General features: G+C 40.9%; 1 protein-coding gene across 1 annotated transcript; it reads right to left on the minus strand.

Annotated features, from left to right (window-relative positions):
* Positions 1-1974: 1974 nt before the first annotated feature.
* On the minus strand, positions 1975-9424 carry LOC310999609 (metalloreductase STEAP4-like). The gene is made up of 10 exons (XM_083990100.1): positions 8815-9424; positions 7714-7821; positions 7549-7619; positions 7352-7439; positions 6194-6472; positions 5987-6081; positions 5766-5876; positions 4677-4719; positions 4316-4480; positions 1975-2299 (listed from the first exon to the last, which is right to left on the minus strand). The coding sequence occupies exons 1-10, from the start codon at positions 9013-9015 to the stop codon at positions 2045-2047; spliced, it is 1416 nt and encodes a 471-aa protein (XP_083846226.1). The 5' UTR covers positions 9016-9424; the 3' UTR covers positions 1975-2044.
* Between the last annotated feature and the right edge of the window lie 14655 nt (positions 9425-24079).

The raw sequence follows: 24079 nt of genomic DNA on the forward strand, positions 1-24079 counted from the left end.
CCATTGCTTCCCCATTTCTATCTGCATTTTTTTTGTGTTTTCCTTCCTTAATCTACTTCTCTATTTCTCTCTCTTTTTTTTTTTTTTTTACCTCACATATCTGTTTCGTTAAAAAATGTTATGTCACACACGTGCTTTTTGTTGAATTAGCAGAATTGTACCCATGTTGAAATAGTCAAATGTATGAGGTTAACTGCAACTGTACTTCTCATTTTGGCCTAAAAATGCTGATTGAAAGTTATTCTGCACAGAAACATCTATTGCAAAAATAAGATGTGCTACGAAAATACCTACATATTTTATTTCATTTAAAATATTTAATATTGGGAAAGACAGTTACTGCACTGAAAAAGTAAGTATAAAAGTATATTATTACCTTTAACAGACATTTTGTTGGCTTGGTTTCACATTTTATCTTTTAGAGATTTATGTTTATGTAAATTGTAGAATAATTTTTTTAAGTGGTTACAAAAATATTAATAATTAGCAGTATGCCTTTTATGTGATGGAATTTTGGTCTGTAAACGGAAATATAAATCACTCGTAGTGACAGTTTTTGTTGAGTGGTTTCATAGGAACACGGGAAAACTATTCACTTACATACATGCAACCAAACCGATAAACCACACGTCCTTAAGAAAGAGAGAAACTGAAACAAAAATAATTTCATATCACACACTTATACTTTTGTCTACTATCTTGTGATTTTTTACATAGCCCTGCCCTGGTTTAGCTGTTGCATCAATTGAATGTATGCCCTAAAGTAAAACGTCAGCTATTGTTTAAGTTGCGACAATTAAAGTGTGTACATCTGTATGCAAAACGGTATGAACTTACAAATCATTGTCCCGCTCATGTCTACACATAACCCTAACCAAAAAGATTAATCATTACACTGTATGATTCAATACATACACTATACATTATATTATTATTTATTCATAGGTTTTTCCACTTCAAGGTTTCACGATTCAGCAGCTGGTTCTCTGTTCTTTGATTTGCCAAATGAAGCGCAATCATTCTTCAGATTATTAATATTCCACGTGACTGTGAAAGTCATCTTCCCTCCTTCTTCCTTGCCTACAGGTGTGTGTGGTTGTGTCCGTGCACCCGTTGTTTTGAAGGCATCCATGCGTGTGTGTGCCTCCTTGTCAGTGTGTACAGATTAATAATTAATCATGTTTAACAACTAACACTTCTCTGAGTTCCTCACTCCCTTCCTGATCAGCAAAAAAATGACTTGCTACAACATCAGGGGACCAAATCTTTCATCCTCTCTGCAGAGGACTTCTGTGATGAAGGAGTCTGCATGCTCCTCTCTCCACTGAGGTGATGCCCACCAAGCCAGCGAGCCAGTAGTGACTGAGGGAGAAGCTCACAGCTCAGAGCGAATGTTTCCTGGAGAACAGCATCAGATCAGCTGGAGGGATGAACCCTGGAGAGGGATCAGACCGAGACGACTAGACAGAGTACATTCAGCTCAGCAGGGAAAATGTCTGAGTTTGACTGAGCCTCCACGCAGGATGAGATATATATATACCATTTATGCAGGGAGAAAGAGAGACAATGTTTTCAATGAATGAAGTTTACTTTGCATAACATTTCATAGTGAGAATACGAAATATACAAAAATGAAGCAGAGAAAGATATGAATGAGTCCAATATACATAATCCTTTATATACAGTTTCTCAGGGTTGGTCTGAAAGCCAAGAGGATACAAATAAGAGAATATAAAATGTTGCTGCCGGTGCTAAAAGTAGTACAACAAAACTCTGCCCGTCTCAGTCATATTGTACATGTGTTGGTGCAATTGTTAAATTGTAACATAATGGTTTATCTGTATCTTAACAAAATTGAACAATTCCATCATGATTTCATAAAGAGAGGGTGAATGTGTTAACAACAGAGAGAATAACAAATGGTCCTGGATCCATGGCATCTAAAACATCAAGTTAGGGTTACCTGATGATATGAAGTCACTGTGGTGTATTTGAGTCTATGTTTTCTGTGCATACAATTGTTTTTTCTATCTGTAATGTAGCCCTATAACAGTGACTTCTTGCTGTTTTCCTTTGGACCAGTTCTCTCCCAGCCCTGTCGAATGCGAGTAAGGGTGCGGTCCACACAGGGCAGGAGGATCAGCAGCTTGAGAACGATCACTACAGACGGCAACACAAGACTGAGCATGAATGCCGGAGGAGTGTACCATTTGTAGTAACTGGGTTTAAGGAACTTGTTCCAGCCGTATATGTAGGTGTGAAAGGTACAAAGGAACAGTGTGAGGTAGCCCAGCTTAGACTGGAAGAGAGGGGAAAAAAATAGTTAAAAAATATAACTTGCATTCACAGATTCACACCATTTTCTTTCACTGAAAACACAGATCTAATTATTGTGTAAAAGGCACAGTAGTAAGCTGTTCACACATGTGCACATGCTCCAACACACTCATTTACCTTGTGTGCATAGATAGAAATAAATCAGCTATGTCACACACACCCTTACAGAGTTATGCTTTTACTGGCCCATACTGTAGATCCACTTCATACATATGAACAAAACCTAAAGACTGTGGCCAAGGATAATGTATGCCCCTCAAACTATACTTGATGAATAACTTAACATTTAAAGCACTGCTCTAATTTGGGCTGGAGTAAATGGGAGGGGTGTGGAATGAGAAAATGAGCTTGACATGACCCAGTTACATTTATGAATGAGTTTGCTCCCTGTAGTGAGTCCAATTTCATTTTTTGATTGGTCAAAGTGTGAAAAAAGGGTAAACATTTATGTCTGCTCAAGTGAAAACAATCACAGTGGAAGTTTTATCAAGGGAAATAAATATCAGACTATAACACTTTCAACAGATCACTTGCAATAGCTGGTCGTGAACACCAATCTGCCACATGTGACTATTTTCCATCTAGGCTGGCACACAGACTCATCCTCATCAGTCATAGCTTGGATCTTGGCTAATGGACATGATGTGAAAATCACAGCAAACAGTTTTTCCACCAGTACCGACATTCCTTAAAGGTCCACTAACCTCTGTACTGTAACTTTCCACTCTAATTGAACCTCAGCAGCCTAGAGCATAAACATGTGCAATAGTGGAAGTACACTATTTCAAATTTCATAACACACCTAAAGAATATCTCCAGAGGGCAGATAGCGAGTGAACCTCTTTAATATTATAGGCATATGTCTCCGTGTTAACTGTATCATCAATCAGTGGTTGTCATTTGCAGCTTTTCCTGGCCACAGAGAAGAGGTGAGATAATTAGCCGTCTCAAATTAAAGGAGACGTTAAGTTTGCTTTTATTCATTTCAGCATGAAAAGGTACTACATAAAATGACTGGCAATGTGCTTGCCTCACATTCAGTTTCCTTTTTGTCGTTCAGTGTGCCAAACTGTGGCCTCCAAAAGGTGTGATGCCTTTGCTGTATTTGATCTTGTTACAGCAGACCTATGCTCATTTTCTGGGACTCCACTAAAGTAGCTTTGTATAATTCACAGTTCACAAAAAGACTCTGTATTTATTTTTAAATCGCCTGTTATGCAGCCCCTTATTTGTGCCTCTGACTGAAACAGGTAATATTACTCTTTACAAGTCAATTTTCTTCTGATAGAGTGAATATTCGGGAACCGGCTGAGGGGCAATGGGGTGGAAATGGCAACTTCTCAGATTGTACAAACTCATGCCCAGATCCGTTTTGGATTAGGGAAGTAGACAGAATGAACATCTGCAGCAACAAAGATTACAGCAGGATGTCTTTGTTCAGTAAATACAGTACCTCCTGCTTATTGCCTGACGTAGTGGATTTAGTATTTTAATCAAAATCCTAACCTAAAAAGATGTCCTTGTAAATACAATAATAAAACATAGGTGGTGTAGAAAAGGGTTATGGTGTTTGTTTAAAACTGGCCATGTTTAATATGAACAACTAACATTTTTGTCACTTTTGGATTATGGGTTGGAAAACCAATGAATATGTATTAACAACACAATCTGCCATTTAATAACTCCTGGAAAAGGCACACAAACACAGAAATCAACATTTGCTGAGGGATAATGTGTTGGACTGATTGCTTGGGAAAATGTTATTTAAAAAAAAAAAAAAAAAAAAAATTCCACAGTGTAAGCCAGTTGTGACCGCCAATGTTTCACCACGTAAACAGGATACACGGTTTCAGCCAAATGCTTCCACACAGCTAAATAGAGCTCAGTGTTTGTGAAGTGATGCTATGAAAATATGTTACACAAAGTTCACACATGTGGATGAGTCACACACACACACACACACACATGCTGTACTCACCTGTATGAAGCTGAACTCTCTCCAGCTGAGAGCATTGCTGACAGAGGGGAGAGAGGTTATTCCCAACAGGACATACACACTAAATCCCAGAATCCCCGTGGCATATAAAGAGTCAGAACGCCAGGCAGTTGTGGTGTCAAACTCTGATGTTTGGTTTTCCTTGATCTAAAAGTGACATTAAACAAAGCAGAGAGATTTCTATCACCAGTCTCTGATACAAAACTAATGGAAACAGATAACTATTATTCAAAATCAGTTGACTTGATGATTACATAATATAAACTGGATTTTTTTTTCTTTTGTGCGAACATGAAGCTTTGAACCTATCAAATATTTTTTCCTAGCTGTGTGGCTGCCTTACCTTTGCGATGGTACTTGCAGCTATTTTATATCTCACATAATATCTGTGGATGAAAAGGACAAGATTATTTAGTGAAAAATCATGAGGGAAAGTGAAACCTTTGTGATGGCTATAAACACGATGTTAACCATAGCTCTTTTCAAGGTTAAGAATGAAGTTCCATGCTCAGTTTTAGGGAGCTGCTGGTCAAAATCTGTACAAAAAAAAAACACAGAAAAAACATAGCAACTACATAGCTACCTATACCTTCTTTCTGTCTATAGGTTCTTTAAGTTTAATGAGTGTTCCTAAAGAATGTGAAGGCCAACTCTCAGTTTTCTGGTTGCATATGCTGCTAAATCTGACTCTAAATCAGCGTCCCCCAGTTGGTGGGTTGGCAGTGATAACCAGTCGCTGCCCATCTTCCCCTGGCTTCCGGCTCAACACATCCAGCCATGTTTCACAGACAAAGGGGACTCTTTCCACTGCCTTCCCCAACCTGCAAGAAGTTGGCTTCCTTTACCTGCCTACTATTCCCAGACATACTTTAGAGCATCTTGTACAAGGACTGTGCCGGGAAACCCTTGTAACCAGCCTCAGCTAGAAATAGCCAGGCCTTCCCCCTTTGTTCTTGGATTGTCAGACCAAATCCTGGTAATTCATGGTCTTCCTCTCCAAGACCTTTCTGTAGCCGTCTTCCCACAGGACCTTCAGTCCAATCAGGAAGTATCTCTACCCCACTTGAGACCATATGACGTGCCTAATGAACTGGATGGGTGGAGCTGGTCTCATGTGGAATTGTTTTTCCTGTCTTGCTCCAAGATGTTACCAAGTGCTCACTTCCTCATTAGTACATCCACCAATGTACCAATCTCTCTCAACATATTTTGCACAGAGGGTCGATCTGAATTTCTTACCTATGCAGAACACATACTGATGAGAGCAGGATGTTATAATATGGACATGGCAAATTGGCAAGTCCCAGTAGTGTAAGTTATATGGATTACTTCAAAGTTCAAAAATGACATTGTTTTTTTTTTTTAATCAACACGACTTTAATAGTACAATCCAGATAAAAGCAGAGTGATGATGTGTGCACCTGTCAGATACCTTATAGGGATGACGAGGGTGTAAAGCACATGTAGAAAGGCAAAGCCGAGCGCTAGCACTCCCAGTTGTTTCCTGCATAGCATCCAGCGATCCAGCCAGTCAGGGAAACGCCTGTGACACACATACTGTGATTAGTACGATACAATATTTTAAAATTAATTGTAAATTGGGCATCTTTGTGCAAGAAACTAATATCAGTCCATCTTGTTTTGGTGTCCGACCTGTATTTGGTTCCTCTGTAGAGCTGAATGAAGGCAGCTATGACACCAGGCAGGTAACATAGACACAACATGGTGATTGACACGATGGGAAACACCTGGAAGATGAAGAATAAGCAAAGCAGAGATTATAGTGATGCACTATTTGGGTGGAAATATTTCTTGAGATTTTCTATTTATTTTTCTTTTCATCACTGGTATTAACTGTACCTTGTTGGCCAAGGACACCATGATTCTGAAAGAGATGTCTCTCCCGTCTGTAGCATATGTCCAGATGACATCTCTAATGACCACATAGATGAAGAGGACAACGGTGAGACCAAAAGCAATCCGTAGAGGCAGCCTCCACTCTGGGAACAGCTGCAGAGGGAAGTCCTCCAGTTCTCTGGCTGCAGACAAAGACCCCCTGTCCAGAACAGTGAAGCCCAGTTTGGTAGCTGTCACTGTTACCGCCTGTTTTGCCTCAGCACTGTTTCCACACAGGTACACCTGGAGCATGAAAACATCCACAACTTTAAAAGCGCTCAAAATGCCTGAGGGGTATGTGTCTTCATTATTTTATATTTATGCGTTTATGATTATGTATTTGTACACACAATGATGAAAGGATGGTTTGGACTCCAGAGGATTGAACATAAAAGTACCTAGAGATACTGTGGCTTCCTGTATGAAACGCTAAATTTAGTTGAAGAAAGCAGGTAAAATCTAACAACAATACTAAGTAAACATATGTAATGTTGCTGATGGTGCTCTTCACACCATGATGCATAAACACACTCACTCCACACACAGAGACACACACTGGTATGGTTTTACTGTCCTCTGGGATTGCACAACCAGATCAAAATAAAACAGAAAAACCCACATATGCTTCAGCTTTGCAGTACAGAGTGAGAGAGCAAAGCATGTGAAGAGAGGCTTAGATCTAAGAGGGATTGTGGAGTTAATTGATTCAAGGATACATCAGAGATGGCACACACAGCAAAGACATAAGGCTGACTCCTCCAATTTGGCTTCTTTTTCTCATTTTTTTGGATTTGGTTTGATCAAAACCTCAAATGAGTTAATAATATAATTTGGACTGAAATGTTCTCCTTTCTAAAGGAGGCTATTATTTTTAACTTGTTGGTCAACACCCCACTGTGTGAACACATTGGAGAGCAGTCAAACCCTTGTAGTTCTGCAGTGGAGGGAGAATCTGACAAGCAGAAATGGCTAGTTTAAATTTCAAAATGAGATCTGTCACCGGAGGAAACATTTGCATAGCTAAACATCAAATTTGGCATGTGTATCAATTATTTCAAACAAATCCAGTTCTCCAATTTGTCGAAAAGAAACTGCAGCATCTGAAACAGACACATTTAGTACCTGTCTGTTGGCATCTGAGGGTCCAGTCTGTAGGGCCCAAGCCGACAGAGTGTTAAAAGCTTTCACCACGTGAGCTCCTGGGATCAGCCTGGACAACAAACAACAAACTTTTGCTTCATGTTCCACCAAGCTTTGACAATTCAAACCACATGTCTGAATGGTCTAGGTAATTACAATATTGCCTATTTTCCTCTTACCTCTGCAGATACTCAGCGTTGGCCTCTGGGTATAGATTCTTCTTTAGGTTGTTGCTGACGTCCACCAGCACCTTCCCATCAATGAAATGCAGGGAAGTGGATGAAAAATTAGAAATGAACCACTTGCTGTGTTACATAAAAGCATCCGACTGTGCAACAAGGTACCTTCCCCGTGAGTTGGGGTGCAAGTGTCTCCAGGAAGTTATAGTGCTCTCTGTGAATGCAAATAAACACCAGACTGGCTGACTGGGCTGCTTCAGCATGGCTCATCACCTGCAGAACACACACAAACACAGATCTATTGCTATGCATGGCCATTACACAAGGAAACACACTCAATAACAACTTGCTCAGCAGGTTCAGAGACACAAGTGTCCCTAGTTAAGCACATGTGGTATGAAGGATGAAAACAAAAACTCAGTATGTGGTTCACAATGAAACACACAGTAACATCTGCACCCACACATATTATCAGTGACCTTGTGTAGCTCAGCCAGTCTTCAAAGTCTGATAAGAATTGTATCTTTTTTCCCAGTACTGACTGTGTCCTTTAACCTTTATCAATACAGACATTTGAGTTGGCTGTGAGCCATCATGTGACATAGACTCTTGAAAACTTTGGCAACAATTTACAATTATAGATGCTGTGCAACAATGGTCAGGGCGGGCAATTTTTGGCAAAATTAGCCAATTTGAAAGTGAAAGTTCCAAAGCTGTAGTGGCTAGTTGATTTGTTATGAATTTTCAAAGTTTTGAAATTTAGAGGCATGCTGTAACGCCACCATCAGGGCTATTGTCTTGTGTTTCCAATTAAGAACATCTAGCATTTTGATGTGTCATCATCATCAACTCACTTGCTGGGGGTTGAACTCACAACCTCTGACACCAAGAACCAGCTCCTAACTCACTGAGCTTTGACTGGAAGTGAGACATGTGGCCTCACAAATGAACCCAGGTAGTCACCAGCCAGGCAGCAGTTGTCAAGGCAGATTTCAAAAATTGTCAAAATGTCAGAAATACTGTTATCGAAACAAAAATCTGATAATGTATAAATTGCATCTTGACAGCATGGAAATGTTGGTGATTTGTTTTTAACGATACAGTAAGTGTTTTGCTTCATAAGAGAAAATATGATGTTCAAAGTGCCACTCTTACCTTGTCCTGGCAGCATAGGCTGCCTGGCCCCTAATAATCATTAATATATATTTTTTTTTAAAAAAGGGGTGAATCCCAGAGTTTGAGAAGATGTCATGCAATATGTCTTACCTGAGTTCCCTGAGGCAAGGGGCCACAGCTGTGAGGTCTGCGGCTGCCATACACCACTCTGTAGCCAGACTGGAGCAAACGCTGACCCAAAGAGCGCCCCAAGTCCCCCGTCCCAAAAATACACAACAACTCTGGCTCAGGGGCAGCTGCTGTACCTAGAGGACACAGCGGCACACTCTCTGGCTTCACCTCCCCTAACATGCTGCTCTGTCTTTCAGTCGACAGTCCGACACAAACAGTGCTGATATCGCCTGTGGTTTTCAGAGAACAAAACACTGCACCAGGTTTTCTGTCAGTGCCAGACAGCTGTACCGAAATATGACTGAGTAATATGTCCAAATTCAAGGGAGACGTAACAAAATAATAGTCTTCAAAGTCACAGTTCTCCTGGGTGCTTCTTGAAAATGTGTCAGAAAATCAACTGTCTACCCCTTCAAGCTCAAGTCTCTGTTCTTCTAACTCATTACTCTGTGGACTGACAGATTTTTCAGTCTTGTGTCAGTTTTTGTTTTGGCCCATCCCCTCCTATTTTGGGACGGGCTCAGGGTGAAGTCTGTCTACACTGGGAAACTCCGCAGCCAAAGGTATGTGTGCATGTGTGTGTGCTGGCACAAGCTTCAGTAAGTTCTGCTGGGACAAAACATATCCTCTCTACTACGTGTGATTGTGTTGTGCTCTGCAATATCATGGCAATGTTTCAAGTATGACCTTATTCTGGAAATCCAGTCGTCTTCAGGTTACGCAACACTGCAAAAAAACAAGGCAGTATTTGTAACGCTCTGTAGTTTTCCATTTTACCAAATCATAGCACATGCACGTTAGGTAAAACACACACAGTGAGGCAGTAAGTGAAAGTCCTAATTTATTTTAGGACAAGCACATCTTTAAAAATCCAGTAAGTGCTTTCTGGCACTGTAAGACTGGCAGTTTTTTAATTGTAGCTTATCTGATGTCAGCTGCTTAAAGACAAGATCATTATACACGTTTAGACATTTACAAAGAATGAAACCAAAGAGGTGAAAAGAAACTGAAATCTTAAACCAGTGCCCTAGACTCAGTGTAGAGTAAAACTTTGACAGTTCAGACAAGAATGGGATTAGCTGGCTGTTTACTCATCACAACTGTGGATCAGTAACACTAAGCACTTCACAAACACACTGTCTGGACCAAGTCTAGGTCACGCTATGCAAACACAATGCACTGGAGTTTACCCAACCCCCTCCTCTGTTTGATACACAATTGCTGTTACATGACCGTAAAATTCACATGAGCCAAGAGCATAATTGCTTTGTCGTGTGTCCAAAACAATAACACAATTGTATTAGCAAGCGGTGATATGTGATGCATTTGTATTGAAACAACATAATTCTCATAATCAGCCACTGATGTGGTGGTCACTATAGGCACTTGCTGATTCATGGAGTTTTCAGGCAAACCTACCAATTACAGTCTAATCTACACTCTTGTGCCGCCCTGTGAGTAATTAATGTTCTTAGCCTCGTAACTGAAGTTGGCCTCTGAGTGCAGCCCCTCTTATTTTCCCTGAGGTCCAGAATAGCTCCAGTGTTCAAGGCTGAGGTGAACCACCGGCCTAGTGACCTGTCCTACACTGTAATTACTCCCTCTGCTCTGCTGCTTCACTAAGTGGCCAGTGTGTGTGTCTACATGTGACACAAATATATCAGTAATTTACAGGCACAGACACACACATATATGCACAAGATAATAGAATGAACTTTGTCGCTGATCTGGTTTCTTGGGAGGAAATTAGCCTGAAGCCTTAACAACAATTAATCTGCTGTTTGGTAAACAATTACTTCCTTAGCCCACTCTTCCTCCCACCAGATATAAAAAGCTAAAAGAAGTGTTGTGCTCACTAGATGTGGGGGTCGGGTTTCATAAACAAATAAAAAAAATCATGTTTTTTTGTAAGTAAAAAAGCAGAAATGCAAATAAAAGAGAAACTGATCCAAAAAAAATAAAGGGCTAAAGTTTAATGTAAGTCTTACAGGTCAGCCTTATTTATGCACAGTTTTTTTTTTTTTTTTCCATATCGAGTGGTCAGTAATAAGTGACCCAGAGTTTCTTGCCCTCTGGAGTCAAGCTCAGAGATCAACCTGTAACAGCTCAGCCACTGGACAACAGAGCTCAACCTCACTGGCCAGTAGCGCTGCAGTCAAGTACTTGGGAGCCTCACAGCAAACAATCCAGCCAGGAAAAAGAGTGGGCGTTCTTCTGATGATCAAAACAAAAGTGAATGGAAGAAGCAATCACATATCAAATGTCAAGTCTAGAAAAAGGCACTCTCGGGCGAGGGTGATGATTGGACTGTCCAGTATTCCCAGGCTACCGCCATTACCATGATTGGCTTTGCACTTCGCAATATCTGACTGTCTAAGCAAAATGCAGGGTGCATTAGAGCCACAAGTCTATGCTAATGAATTCTGGTGCATGAAATGAGGCATCCTGCTTTCTAGATCATTGTACTATATAATCAAAATGATTGATTTTAAGTTAGACTTCTCGAGGTTTGGATGCAGTGTTTGCTCTGAGCTATTTTTAAAGCAGCTATGGTAAATGAATAAAGGTGCAATTGTGGTCATGGTGGAACTTAGACCTCAGAGAGAGGAGAAGGAAGGGAACGAGGATGTGGGTGTTCTACAGTGATTGGATTATCAGAGCAGATGCTCCCCAGGTAATGGATCATCAGATACATGAATAAGTGTAGCAATTATTCAGTGGAGACCATGGTCAGGGGGGTTGAATTATTAATAATCTACGGTGGTACGATTTGTTGCAGAGTGTGATTTGACATCAAATAGGAAGGAGAGATGGCACAGAGAGGGGATGGGTGTTTTAGATAATGGTTGTACCGTACCGCAGGGGTTTGGTTGGTAGAGGTAGTTGGATATGAGGTGTGACCGAGCCAAAGAGCTGCCACGCCTCAGGGCGAAAACAGGAAGAGCGAGTAGCATCCCGGTCTGAGGCCGATGTTTGGTACAGCGACTTTACCCTCCTCTCGCTTCACCTCCTTTGCGCAACACATCTGCTGTTTGTGTTTTCCTTAAGGCGCAGAGTGTCCTCATATGAGCCCCCTGAGCTATCTTTTTGAGGTTGTGTTTTGGGTTGCAGGCCATGACCCAACACAGCTGGAAAGGCCACAGCTAAAAACTGCTTTTTTTTTTTAAGGCAGAAATATGAGAGGGGGCAGGCTGAAAAACAACACACATATACTCCAGTCATTTTCTCACAAAAAGGCTGAGCCGTCAAAGCCCCCTTTTTTGTAAAGTGTTTAAATTACTAACAGAAGAAAATAAAGTCCAGCTGGCCCGTTGGCAGGAGATGATATCCTTAGTGAAACTTAGCTTGGCTTTGGACAGAGTCGGGGACTGCGTTGCAAGCTGTGCTTCTCTCTCTCTCTCTCTCTCTCTCTCTCTCTCTCTCTCTCTCTCTCTCTCTCTCTCTCTGTCTGTCTCTGTCTCTTGCTCACTCATCCACTCTGGTCTATCATTGTGATCGTTGTAGAGATTTACAGTGAAATCTCCCTACTGACCCCTGCTGCTCTGGTGCTCAATGAGTGGCCTGTAAAGTTAATGGGTCTGATCCAATCTTTCCTTGTAACACACTTCACTCCACACACACACGCACGCACACACGCGCACACACACACGCACACACACACACACATCATTCTGTCTCTTTCTGTCTCTTACAATGCGGAGCAGGATCAGGACATGTACTCAGCTTTATATGAGTCTTATCAATTCTCCAGTAACATGTGTGTACACCATATTATAGAGAGTCTGGATGCTAAAATCTCACTATACTGTACACTTATCATCCATCCATGTTGTTCTGTGTATCCTGAATATGGTTCCTGGTTAGACCTCCTCTCAGGACTGTGTGGGCACATCTGATTGAGGGCAGGACAGTTTAGCTTGTCATCATTCTGTATTAGTAAATAGTTTAGTGACACCATGTCATTCATTGCATAACACCATCCAAATTAAACCTGGTGAGAGGTCTTATCAAACAGAGACAATGAAAACACCTGTGGGTGTTTTAAATAACACAAACTATATTGTATGATTACTGTAATAATGAAGCAAATGTTTGAAATTCAGTGTTTGTTTTCATGCTGAGTAAAACAATGAGTTTTGGCTATTTTCTTACGTAAATGTCAGTCTTCTTTCATACAGAGACGATATTATGAAGCAAGGCTCTGATCTCATAACTCCCTGCACAGATACATTTTAAAGGATCTAAAAATATATTTTCTCAAGCAGGTTCTTGTTATGAGTGGTGGGCTTTGGTTAAGTGATCTGGTTATTTCCCATGACACATCTATGGCACATTTCTATATTTCAGTTTTTTCTCAATGTCAATGAATCAGCTGTGTTGGAACTTTATTTATTTATTCATCAATTTATTTGTTTTCTCAATCGTCAAGGATATTTAATGTAATGCTGAAAAACCATGATTCTGATTCTGTTTTCAGGGGGGTTTATGGCTCACTGTTTAAATAATGTGACTTTCAAATCCAAAAACCAAATAGATAAAGCATCATTAGCTAAATTATGTATTGTCTGTGTGTTAGCAACCATATGACCATTACATTAGGCACCTCAAAGCCCCTGAGAGGAATATCTGTCTTGTGAAATCTTCTATGTGCAGGTCAAGCACCAGCGGTTGATGAAATGCAGCAGCAGCAGCAGCAGCAGCAGTAACAGGAACAGTAACAGTGGCAGCACTAGTTGGAAACTGAGCCATAAAACAGCCTCACTGGAAAACCAGAGGTGTAACTGCAGCTTTTGACAACTTAAATACACCACCTTATTACGAAGGCATTGCTGGATATTGCAGTGAGTGTGTCACACACAAGTGTGGCAGCGTGACTCAAATTGTTTGCCTAAATTAGCTTTGTAGGTTTTGCTCCATGTATTCCATTGTGATTTATACAACAACAAACCACCTTATACACCTTTTGATAAACAATACTTGTTATAGTTATGACGGGACATGCCTGTATTAATGGATGTTTTATTAATAAAATGGTTTGGGGTAGTGCACAATTTAAAATGACAGTGTTTTCAACCAAACATAACTTCTTTATTTTAATAATTATTATTTTTTGCAAGTTTTCTTTTTTAAATTAACATCTGAAGAGTTATCTTTACATACCGGGGGATACCATTTGTAACACCAAAAGTGTGTAGATACCACAGTGTGTCGATACCACCTTCAAAACACTCAATTGGGTGGGCCTATACAGAGTGTTGAAATCATTCCGTGACTATTTATTTGAGCATGCTGATTTTGCTGTTATCTTGCCAAACACACTTAAACAAGAAGTGAAACTAAACACACTAAAAAAAAGCATGCTCTCTTCAGCACTTTTGCACAGATGCGCACACGAATCATCGCATTTCTGTGAATCATCTGAGATCTCTAAATAGTTTGAAAGAAAATATTAACTGAAACTATTGAATAGGCTACATACTGAAAAGTAAAATCTTAAAATTAAAACTGTATAAATGAAATATAATATAAAGAACCCACCCTCTTGCTGCAAGGCAGCAGTGTCTGCTGTACATCTACCATGCACCTGGGGGCATTACAGACCTCTGTGAGCTACAGAGTAAAACTTAACTTCCTCCATGTCTACCCTCCCTTCTCATCTTTAATTATTCCATTCACCCCCTTTTATGTTTTTTTTTTCCCCACTCCATTTTACTCCAGATCCCACCCCCTCTCAGACCTCACAACATCAAATCCCACTCTGGAACAGAACTCCTGACTGTAGTGAATATATAATTCATTCCCATGACCACACACTACTGAATATTTCACTCTGGCAGTCATGTATAATTATAGTTGACTCTATGTCAAACTGTCACTCTGGTGCCCCCTCTCTGGTAGATTTTTCACACAACCCTTCAGGCCTCAAAATACAGTTTCCTTGGCAGTGTGGGCTGCCTTTTCGTCTTTCGTAGTCAGTGGATTGCTCAATTACTGTCAATCGTTCAGTGGCAGACCACCATTCAGAACTGGTCCCGCCTCCAATGAAACACATAATGAGTCGCAATTACTGGCAAAAAATTGTATTGCACAGAACAGACATCCACAGAATGCAGACTGTAGTGTTTAGGAAATGAGATAAAGCAAGTGGTAACGATCCTCACGAGGGTGGTAATGAGACTTAATGGGAGTTAATGGGGTTACAGTGATCGGGAGAGCAGAGAGACCCCAGGTTAATACAGCTACTAACAGGACAGAGACAGAGTGAAGGAGGGTGTATAGTATATATATACATACACACATACACACTCGCACACAGAGCCAATATAAAGGCCTATCTCAGTGCTCGTGCCATAGCCTGAAATCATTAGATCGTTATAACTCTGCTCAGTTTAAGAATTATACATGAGCCTTCTGGAAGGTTCCCGTCTTTGATTCTCCTGTCCTATGCTACTGTTAGGGTTATACAAGCTGTGTATGTGTGTGTGTGCACGTGTGCGTGTGCGCGCACGTGTTAGAGACAGTGTGTTCTTTCAAGTCTTCTGCGCTTAGCAGCAGTTAATGAGATCAGGGTGAGTGTTACCTGTGAGGAGGCCTTTGATGAAATATGTTCAGAAAGAGAGGGGGGTCTCAGAGAATGAGATCGGAGGAGAGAGAGCCAGGAGGAAAGAGTGTCAGGATATGTGTGTGTGTGTGTGTGTGTGTGTGTGTGTGTGTGTGTGTGTGTGTGTGTGTGTGTGTGTGTGTGTGTGTGTGTGTGTGTGTGTGTGTGTGTGTGTGTGTGTGTGTGTGTGTGTGTGTGTGTGTGTGTGTGTGTGTGTGTGTGTGTGTGTGTGTGTGTGTGTGTGTGCGCGTGTGTGTATTGGTGGTGGTGGTGGAGGGGAGGTTGATATATAGAGATGGCTTGAAGAAAATAGAGAGGATATAGGGGGGAAAAAAGAGAGGGAGCAAGAGCAGAAGCGAGGAAAGTGACAGAGAGCAGAAGGGGGGGCATTCATTTTTAATCGGGAGGAAAAGTCAGCCTCGCCGCGAAGAGAACAGCAGATAGATGAGGCCCATTCACTTCCAGCCACCTACACAACACAGCACAGATGTACCTTTACATGTCCACACACACAGAAAACAAACAGACTCACACGTGCTCACTGCTCACAGCTTCAAAGGGACAACAAGTAAATAATATTTGGCCTGTTTAGCTTTGTGCTTTTGAAAAAGTGGATTGCTGACTGAAATTGTATGAAACCCACAAGGGAGTATTTGGATTATAGTTTTCCTTCATCATAATCAGACTCAAATCCTCCTTTTTAACTCTAATACTTTAATTCTAATTACTCCACACAGGCTTCAGTGAGCTGAAGACTGGGAGGGTCTTTATCCCTTTGGAGAGAAAGAGGGGGAGTCTGTAGGAGACAAAGGCAAGACAGACACAACCAGAAAGAGAGGAAAAGAAAAGAAAGACAGACAGACAGTAAAAAAGAAAAAAAAACTGAAAAAAGGAAAAAAAAAGGAAATAGGAAAGTAAAAAAAAGGAAGGTAGAATGAAGTGAGTGGTGATAACAGCACTGCATTGCACAACACCAATTTCACAGCTGGGAAATGCTTAGATTTCTAAACAGGGACAGACCAGGACATGGAGCTCCACCCACAGGGTCAATGGCACATTTTAGGTCATGGGGTACATGGTGGTGAAATTACAAAATATGCTTCCTAAAAGCCAAGGAAGCCAACCAGTACACATCAGGCTGACTGTGCAAACTAGGCTAAAAGGAAAACAATGCTCAGAACATTTGCTAGGGATCTGTATACGTACCTGTTGATAAACTACCAAGAACACACACAATTATTTCTCATTCTTTCCCAGGACACTGCCTAAAGTCAGTTTTTGTCACTGCCTCTTCAGGGTGCTGTGTCTTCTTCAAAAAACGTTTTTTGGCCGTGCTGTTTAATATCTTTCTGCCACACCGATGGCATTTTTGCTATGTGCATCCCGAGACAGCAGTCATGCCTGCCAAACAGAGATAATATAATAATATCACAGTCAGTCTTTAACGTCATAGTCAGTCAGATCCAAAAAAGGTAGAACGGATGCAGGAGAAAATGTGAATAATGCTCTGCTGCCTGATTTTGAGATTGTACTTTTTAATGAGTATTGCTGAAACATAACACCAAGCGGAATTAAATCCATGTTTTATAGTCATTGCTAAAAAGTAGCAGAAGGTAGATTTGCATTTACGTGCTGTGATCGCCTCCACTGCAGTGTTATCCCACTGCCAGAGGATATTTTCTTTTGTTTTTTTGTTTTTTATCTCTCTTCCCATTTCTTCTCTTCACAATGTGAATGACCCAAACCTGTCCCACTGGTACTAGAAATGAGAAAACATACGCTAAATACCAAACACATATAAAGTTATGCCTCTTGTACCTTTAGTGGGAACAGCATTAAATGATTACCCCCAGGTATAGCCAACCTGTACTGAACACACACAGCTGCTCTGTGGGATGTAATAACACTTTACTGACCACTGGCCCAATGGGATTCCAGTTCAAACCATATCTGAACATAAAAAAAAAAACGAACCAGGGAGGATGTTTCATTTTCCCCAGAGGGCCCCCCTCTCCCTCACTTTCTAACTCTTTCACTCATTCCCTACTGTTATCTCTATCTCTCTCTGTATTGGCCGCCTTCATCCAGCTCCCAGAGCTGAAAAGATACACAACACACAGAAGTAGAAAGACACACGCGGACACACAAAAGTTAAAAAAAAAAAAAAAAAAAGAGCAGAAAGAGAGAGAGAGAAAGAAAGGGAGGCAGCATATACAAAAGAGAAATGCAGTCTTTCTTCCTCTCTCTCTCACACACACACACACACACATAGAGGTATATATATACAGACACAGTGGGCCCTATTTCAGGATGCTGTCAGCAGGGGGACAGAGGCTAGAGGAAACACAGGATGAATTCTCCTCTGCCTCATTCCATCACACTGCCATGACACCCCTATTTACCTCCCCCATCTATCTCCACACTGACTGTCTACCACCTTGTCTTGCTTGTGTGTAGCTGTTAACGTGTGCGCGCCTATGTGTGGGTGTGAGTGAGCGTATGTGCGCGCGCGTGTGGTGCGGGTATATGCCTGCACATGTGCAAAGCTTAAGTGTATCGGCACATTGGAGTGAGGTGAGGTGGACACTGTATATCGTGCTCCATGCTGTGCAGCCCGTCAGCGTTTGACAGAATCGCTGTGGTTTTGTTTAGATGGTTGAAGCACTTGCACTCACTCTCATAGGAGAGAGACAGGAAGTTTCTTCTGCAGAGTTTACGTCGGGGCCAGGCCCACCATATCCTGAGCAATCTCTGCGACCGATTCCCCTTTAACTTGATTTCAGGATTGTTGGGTTTTTTTTTCTTTTTCTTTGTTATCTCTTCAGCCTCCCAAGCATTCCTCTCCCCCTGTCGTCATCTGATGGCTTTGTTTCACACCCCATATGTCCTCCTGTGACGATGAGAGAACCACTTTCATTGAGCTGAATGCAAGTGCTCTATCCAATTCCCCAACCTCATTTTGGCTCTGAGAGAAATGGTCCCTTTCTTCATGTCTCCCACACATGTACACATGCACTCGCACACTCAAATGGTCCCCACCCTGCTGTCCTATTCCCCCAAGGCTACGGTCATGCATTTTCGCTTCATATTATATTTTTTGTGTTTGCTCTCCTTGGCCTTCTATGATCCATGATGACAAAAAAGAGAGAGAACACGCAGTGAGAGCAAATGAAATCGATATAAGCAGCACAGATATGAGCTATCCAGCGACTTTATCCCTACAACTAAAATGCTCACTAGCACTTCTCAAAGCCAAGGAAAAATGCTTGATTTCAGCTCTTTTGTGCTTGTTCTGTGTCCTTGAATATAGGTTAATGTCTGTGATTGAAATACATTGTACCCTCTATACTGTACATCTTCATAAGGCTGTAAAGGTGAATGAATGTGAGATCCTGTAACATCTCCCTAGCAAATGGCCCAACTCGCAGTGCAAGAAAACAATGGCCAGATGTCATCAACCTTCAGTTGTCCATTAAAGCCCCCCATGATTGACAACCAGACAAATCTTCATATATTTGATGAGAGGTAGGATAATAATGTCAAAGATCACATCCTCCAACCCTAACCCTTGCGATCATTTCTTGGAGATATGGTCGCAATTCCTGTGTAAATGACAACAGCGAGCTGTTAAAGCAACATTCACTTTGGCAACCTACTTAATTCTCTTCAGTGGCATGAGGGGGCTGTCAGTTTACAGCGCTTAGCAGAGGGAAGCAGAGATACAGTTTTCACATCTACTGATTAATGCCATCATTTTCTTCCAGCTAACATACTGAAATCTTTCCTTAAATGTGCAGCGATGCACGTTGTAAAATCCAGTCTGCTCAGAGGTTACTATTTTCATCATTAAATATTCATTAACACGTGATATTCAAATACCTCAAGGACATACTGTATGTATGAATTTCGAAAAGTGCTTACGCGCTATAATGTGGTTTAAGCTGTAATTCCTGCTGGGTTAGCAGCAATTGATTTGATTAAATTCAGGGCACACACTCAGTTCATGATATTCACACTCTGTTCATCATGACAGCTTAAACGCTACAGGGTGACAAATTGTTGCTCTTCTGACAAGGCTTACATGAGACTATAATCATTTGTTAACCATATGCATTCTTGGATATGTGGGCATGCAGGTGGCTGCAGTAAATAGCTTCCAATCCCCATCTCTGTATTTGTCAGTAGTTGATGGCTGTATTTTATTCATGTGTGTGAGAATGTGTGTGTGGTTGACAGTCTCCTGATGGGCCAACACCTTTTTTCCAGACAGCCCACCCTCCTGTATCGTCTCGCCAGAGCAATGGAGTCCTCCTCAGCATTGTTAACAATGCACACATAGACAAAGGCAACCACACACACTCTTATATTCATGGGCACCCTGTCATTGACACAATGCATTGCCTTGCCCCTGATCCTAACCTTAACCATCATAACTGAATGCTGAAGTCTTGACCCAGCCACCTGGTCCCCATTAGCCTGTCAGACGCTGTCAGTACACTGGGCACCCAGTTTCTGGACTCCTTGACACACACACAGACACACACATACACACACCGTATAGATTAATTCATTCAGTCACATAATTCACATTTAACAGCTTTATTCTGTGTTCCCCCAAAACAGAAGCTCCCAAGGCAAGGTCAGAAAATATAATTTAACAATACAAACACAACTGTAAAATAAGCCATGGAGGCATCATCCAGAAATACTAAATTAGCTTGCTGCCCAGTCCAACCACAACAGCTGTCCCAGATGCTGAGAAAAACTCCGCCAGGGGGCCCATGAATGATGCTTAAGGGTGGTTAGTTATTTTCAGAAGCAATAATTAGCATCCATAGTGTCAGGATTTTTCACTGGCTCTGCAAATGTTGTATGACAACTATTAAACAACATTAAATCAGCTTGAAGAGCTTATTAGTTATACTACTTGGACACAGTTATTAAAATTAGAATATATGTATAATGCAGAGTGAGAAAGGGAAGAGAGCAGAAGAAAGAGACAGCAGATCCAAATGTCAGCGAAGACAGCAAAGCAAAGATATTCAGTGGTGACTTAAATTCTATATCATTTTCTTGGAGGCTTCCTCAAAAGAAGTCAAAAATATATTTTGCACAAATTTAAGGGGAAATACAGATAAATGTCTTTGGCAGTCACTTAGATGAGTTCATAAGCAAGATTATTTCTTTTTTGCCCCATTTAAGTTAAATTAAACAAAGAGTCAATGCTTATTTACTATTACAAATGCAATCATATCCATGTATGTTTGATTCATTGATTGATTCTAGAGACCAACTGAGAACGATTTCTATTCTTCCAGTAATAATTAATATTTTGTCAAGTTATTTTCCAGGAAGTTGCCTATGACTTTTATGGCTATGCATCTAAAACTACAGGGTACTGAGGGACAGTTCTTGTTATAAAAGCCATCACAGCATAGCATGTCAATCAGTGTCAAGGTCAAACAATGCTCAAACAAAATACATGTACTGTTACCAGCACTGAGATCCACATTGTCATCAGTCTTTTTTTTTTGTTTCTCCTCTACCTCCTGTCAGGTCAGGACATCAGTAGACATGCAATTTAACACACATTTCCTGTAAGCATGCATAAATGCGTGTTTGCATAAGTGTATGTGCTTGGGTGTGTGCATGTGTGTCTGTATGAGAATGAGGATGTGAGGATAATTTAATTATGGACCAGATAGAGCAGGTTACTGAGGTTAATATCCTGCATGCACTCTGCTCCTCTCCGGACACAGTAATTGCTTTAAGCACATTAGCAACTTTATTGACTGCGATGGCCTTTTAAGACATTACATTTCTGCTGCTTAGTGTCAGACAGGAGTCGTCCAGCCCTGCTTACTGTCTCTGACTCCCTCTGTCCCTGCCTTTCTTCCTTTCCTTGCCTCCCAGCTTGCCCTCTGCTCACCCTGTCACTCTCCCCTCCCCACATGTGTCCCCTTGCCTGTGTCTGCTTAATTGAAGACTCCCTAAATATGATGAGATTTGTATAGCGCCTCATCCGTAGAGGCGGCTTGATGAGGTTTGATTGGCAGGTGATTAACTCCTCTTAACCCACAGAATCATCTGTCCTCGGTGGAACAGTTGCACTAATGACACTATAAAAGGCTTCTTGATGTGTCAAATTCTGGAGCGGAGCGCTGAAGAGAGAGCTTCCAACAACTCCCTCGAAAAAGTGCAGCCCCCTCACTTCTCTTTCTCTCAACCGAGATCAATCCTCTCAACACCCTCTCGGTAGATCTCTGCATTTTCACTCAACTAGACCTCTTAATGAGGATGGAGGTGAATGGAAGGAGTTATTAAAAAGTCCTCACCTTCCTCCTGGGAACGCTAAAGAGGAATTATATGCAACTAAGTGCACTTACAGCCCCAGTTGTTTCACATTTCTGTTCCCATAAATCCACATACACTGCAGTCATGATGGAGATGGAAAATCTTTTCTGGCTGAGACAGAATTTGGTGGTCCTTTCTTTTTTCTATAAAGGATCTGCTGGAAGATTTTCAGTCGGGGCTTCAGGTGAGGAAAAATGAAAAATACAGATTGAAGAGATGGAGGGAGGGGATGAGAGAACGAGGGAAAGTGATGGGGAGGAGAGAGGAGAAGCAAAGGAATGATGTCGCAGCTGACAGGGAGGGGAGCCAAGCAATAAGTAGCACAGATATAGCCAATGTGCATAGATAAATGATGTAATATCTGCATGGATCAATGTCTGTACTGTCCCTCTAAAAGTGTCTCTAAATCCTTTTATCATCCCTGCTAGTACACGCAGACAAGTACACACATTCACACTACATATTATACACCCAAATGCAGGCTCAGCTCTCTCAATTAGTATGAATTAAGATGTATGGCTGTAAAGTCCCAGTGTCTCTGGACCACTGTGTAAATGTCTTCTTCCAGCTGTCCAGTCCCATCACTCTGCAGATGGTAGGAGGAGGCATGAAGGAAATCAATTTGTTAAGATAGCACTATCCGGCTAATGAGAAATCAAGTGCCTTGACTTTTCACACAAATCCCATCATGTCCACTCATATTATGAAACCAAGATGTCATTAGTTGCACTTAGTGTGACTAATAGTCCAACCACGTCTTTGTTCTGTGTCTTTGCTAAGAGTCCCACCTTGTGGCAAACTAGATAATTACATGTGAAAGGCTCACAGTGGGGGTTTAGCAAAGAATATGACACATTTCACAATCCAATGCTATAGCTCTGCCTTTAAATTGAGAAACTCACACTTTTGTATGTAGTATTTTATTGTAAATGGGGTGGATTAAAATCAAGAAACATTCCCAGCTCCTTACAGTACATCACAACAGTGGCGATAATCAACACCCACAATTAAACTTTTTGTTTTTTAATCAAAATGGAGGAATGGGTTCTTTGACATACTCCAGTTGTAACTAATGTTATATTTTCAAATGATGATTAATGGGTTAGTGTTATAAGGTGCCTCCGAAAACACTTATTCTTTTAGCTCTGACAGCTGCCAAAAATCAAGATGCATGGAGTTATGGCAGTAATGTTTATGGACCGAAAATGGTACTGAAATAGGCCTATTCACAATATATAGGTCTAAATGTAAAGGTCTATATAGAGTCTATATGGAGTGTTTTTTCTTCTTACAACACTGTGATGTTTTACATTGTTGTATCAGCAGGTCAGGCCATGATCGTCTGTCTGTAATCCCTTTGAAGGTTCTCAGTGTTGCCTTACAATGCGACTGAAGAAGTCACATATACAAACAGTGATTGTTTCTCCTCTTTTATAATGGCAGTTTTGTAAACTGGCATTCAGCTTAATATGACTCATTTATGAAGCTGCCTGTGGAATTTGATTTATTGTATTCGCAGAATGAAATACTGCATCAGTTGCCAAGACCGACAAATTAAAGAATAAGGCAGGGAGAAGAGTTTGCAGCTGTGCCAGCAGTTCTGTGAAGCTGTATAGCCTCCATGGGCACCACAGTAGTTTGAGATGTTGAAATGTTTTAACTGACATAGCAACATCCTCACAGTGACATTGCTTAAGTGTTGATGTTTATGTTAATCATATTCACATCAGTTTAACGTGTTAGCATGCTTGGATTTACAAATCAGCACTAAATACAAACCAAAGCTGAGGAGAATGTTATTTTGCAGGTATGATTATGAATGTGAAAGTATTGCACAAAGTGAAATTGGACCTAAAGCTGGTGCTAGATAAAAAGGATTATTAACGGCATTATATAGAGTTTTATAACAATGCATTTGTTCTAATATACTGTACTGTATAGGTAAGCTACATTCAGTTGCCTTTAACTGCAGAAATTGATACTCCCACAGTAGCTTTACTGTATGTGTTTACTGACCTTGATTCATTCAGGCCTAACAAAGTGTGGATACACTCTAATTCACAACTGGGAGATTAGCCAATCAAGCCTCAGCATTTTGCTGTTATACATTAAGCAGTTTCATCACAGCACTTTGGTGCTGACACACTGAAGTCCTATTGATTTAGACGAGGGTGTAAGAAAAGAGAATATTAATTCTTTATACAAGCTGTAGCCTGTAGAAAAACAAGGGGGACAATTTTAAAAGCTGAGTTATGAGAAATGTAGTAAAATATTAGGCAATCCATTGTG

The sequence above is a fragment of the Trachurus trachurus genome, assembly GCF_905171665.1.
Source record: "Trachurus trachurus genome assembly, chromosome: 16".
In the NCBI taxonomy this organism is placed as follows: Eukaryota; Metazoa; Chordata; class Actinopteri; order Carangiformes; family Carangidae; genus Trachurus; species Trachurus trachurus.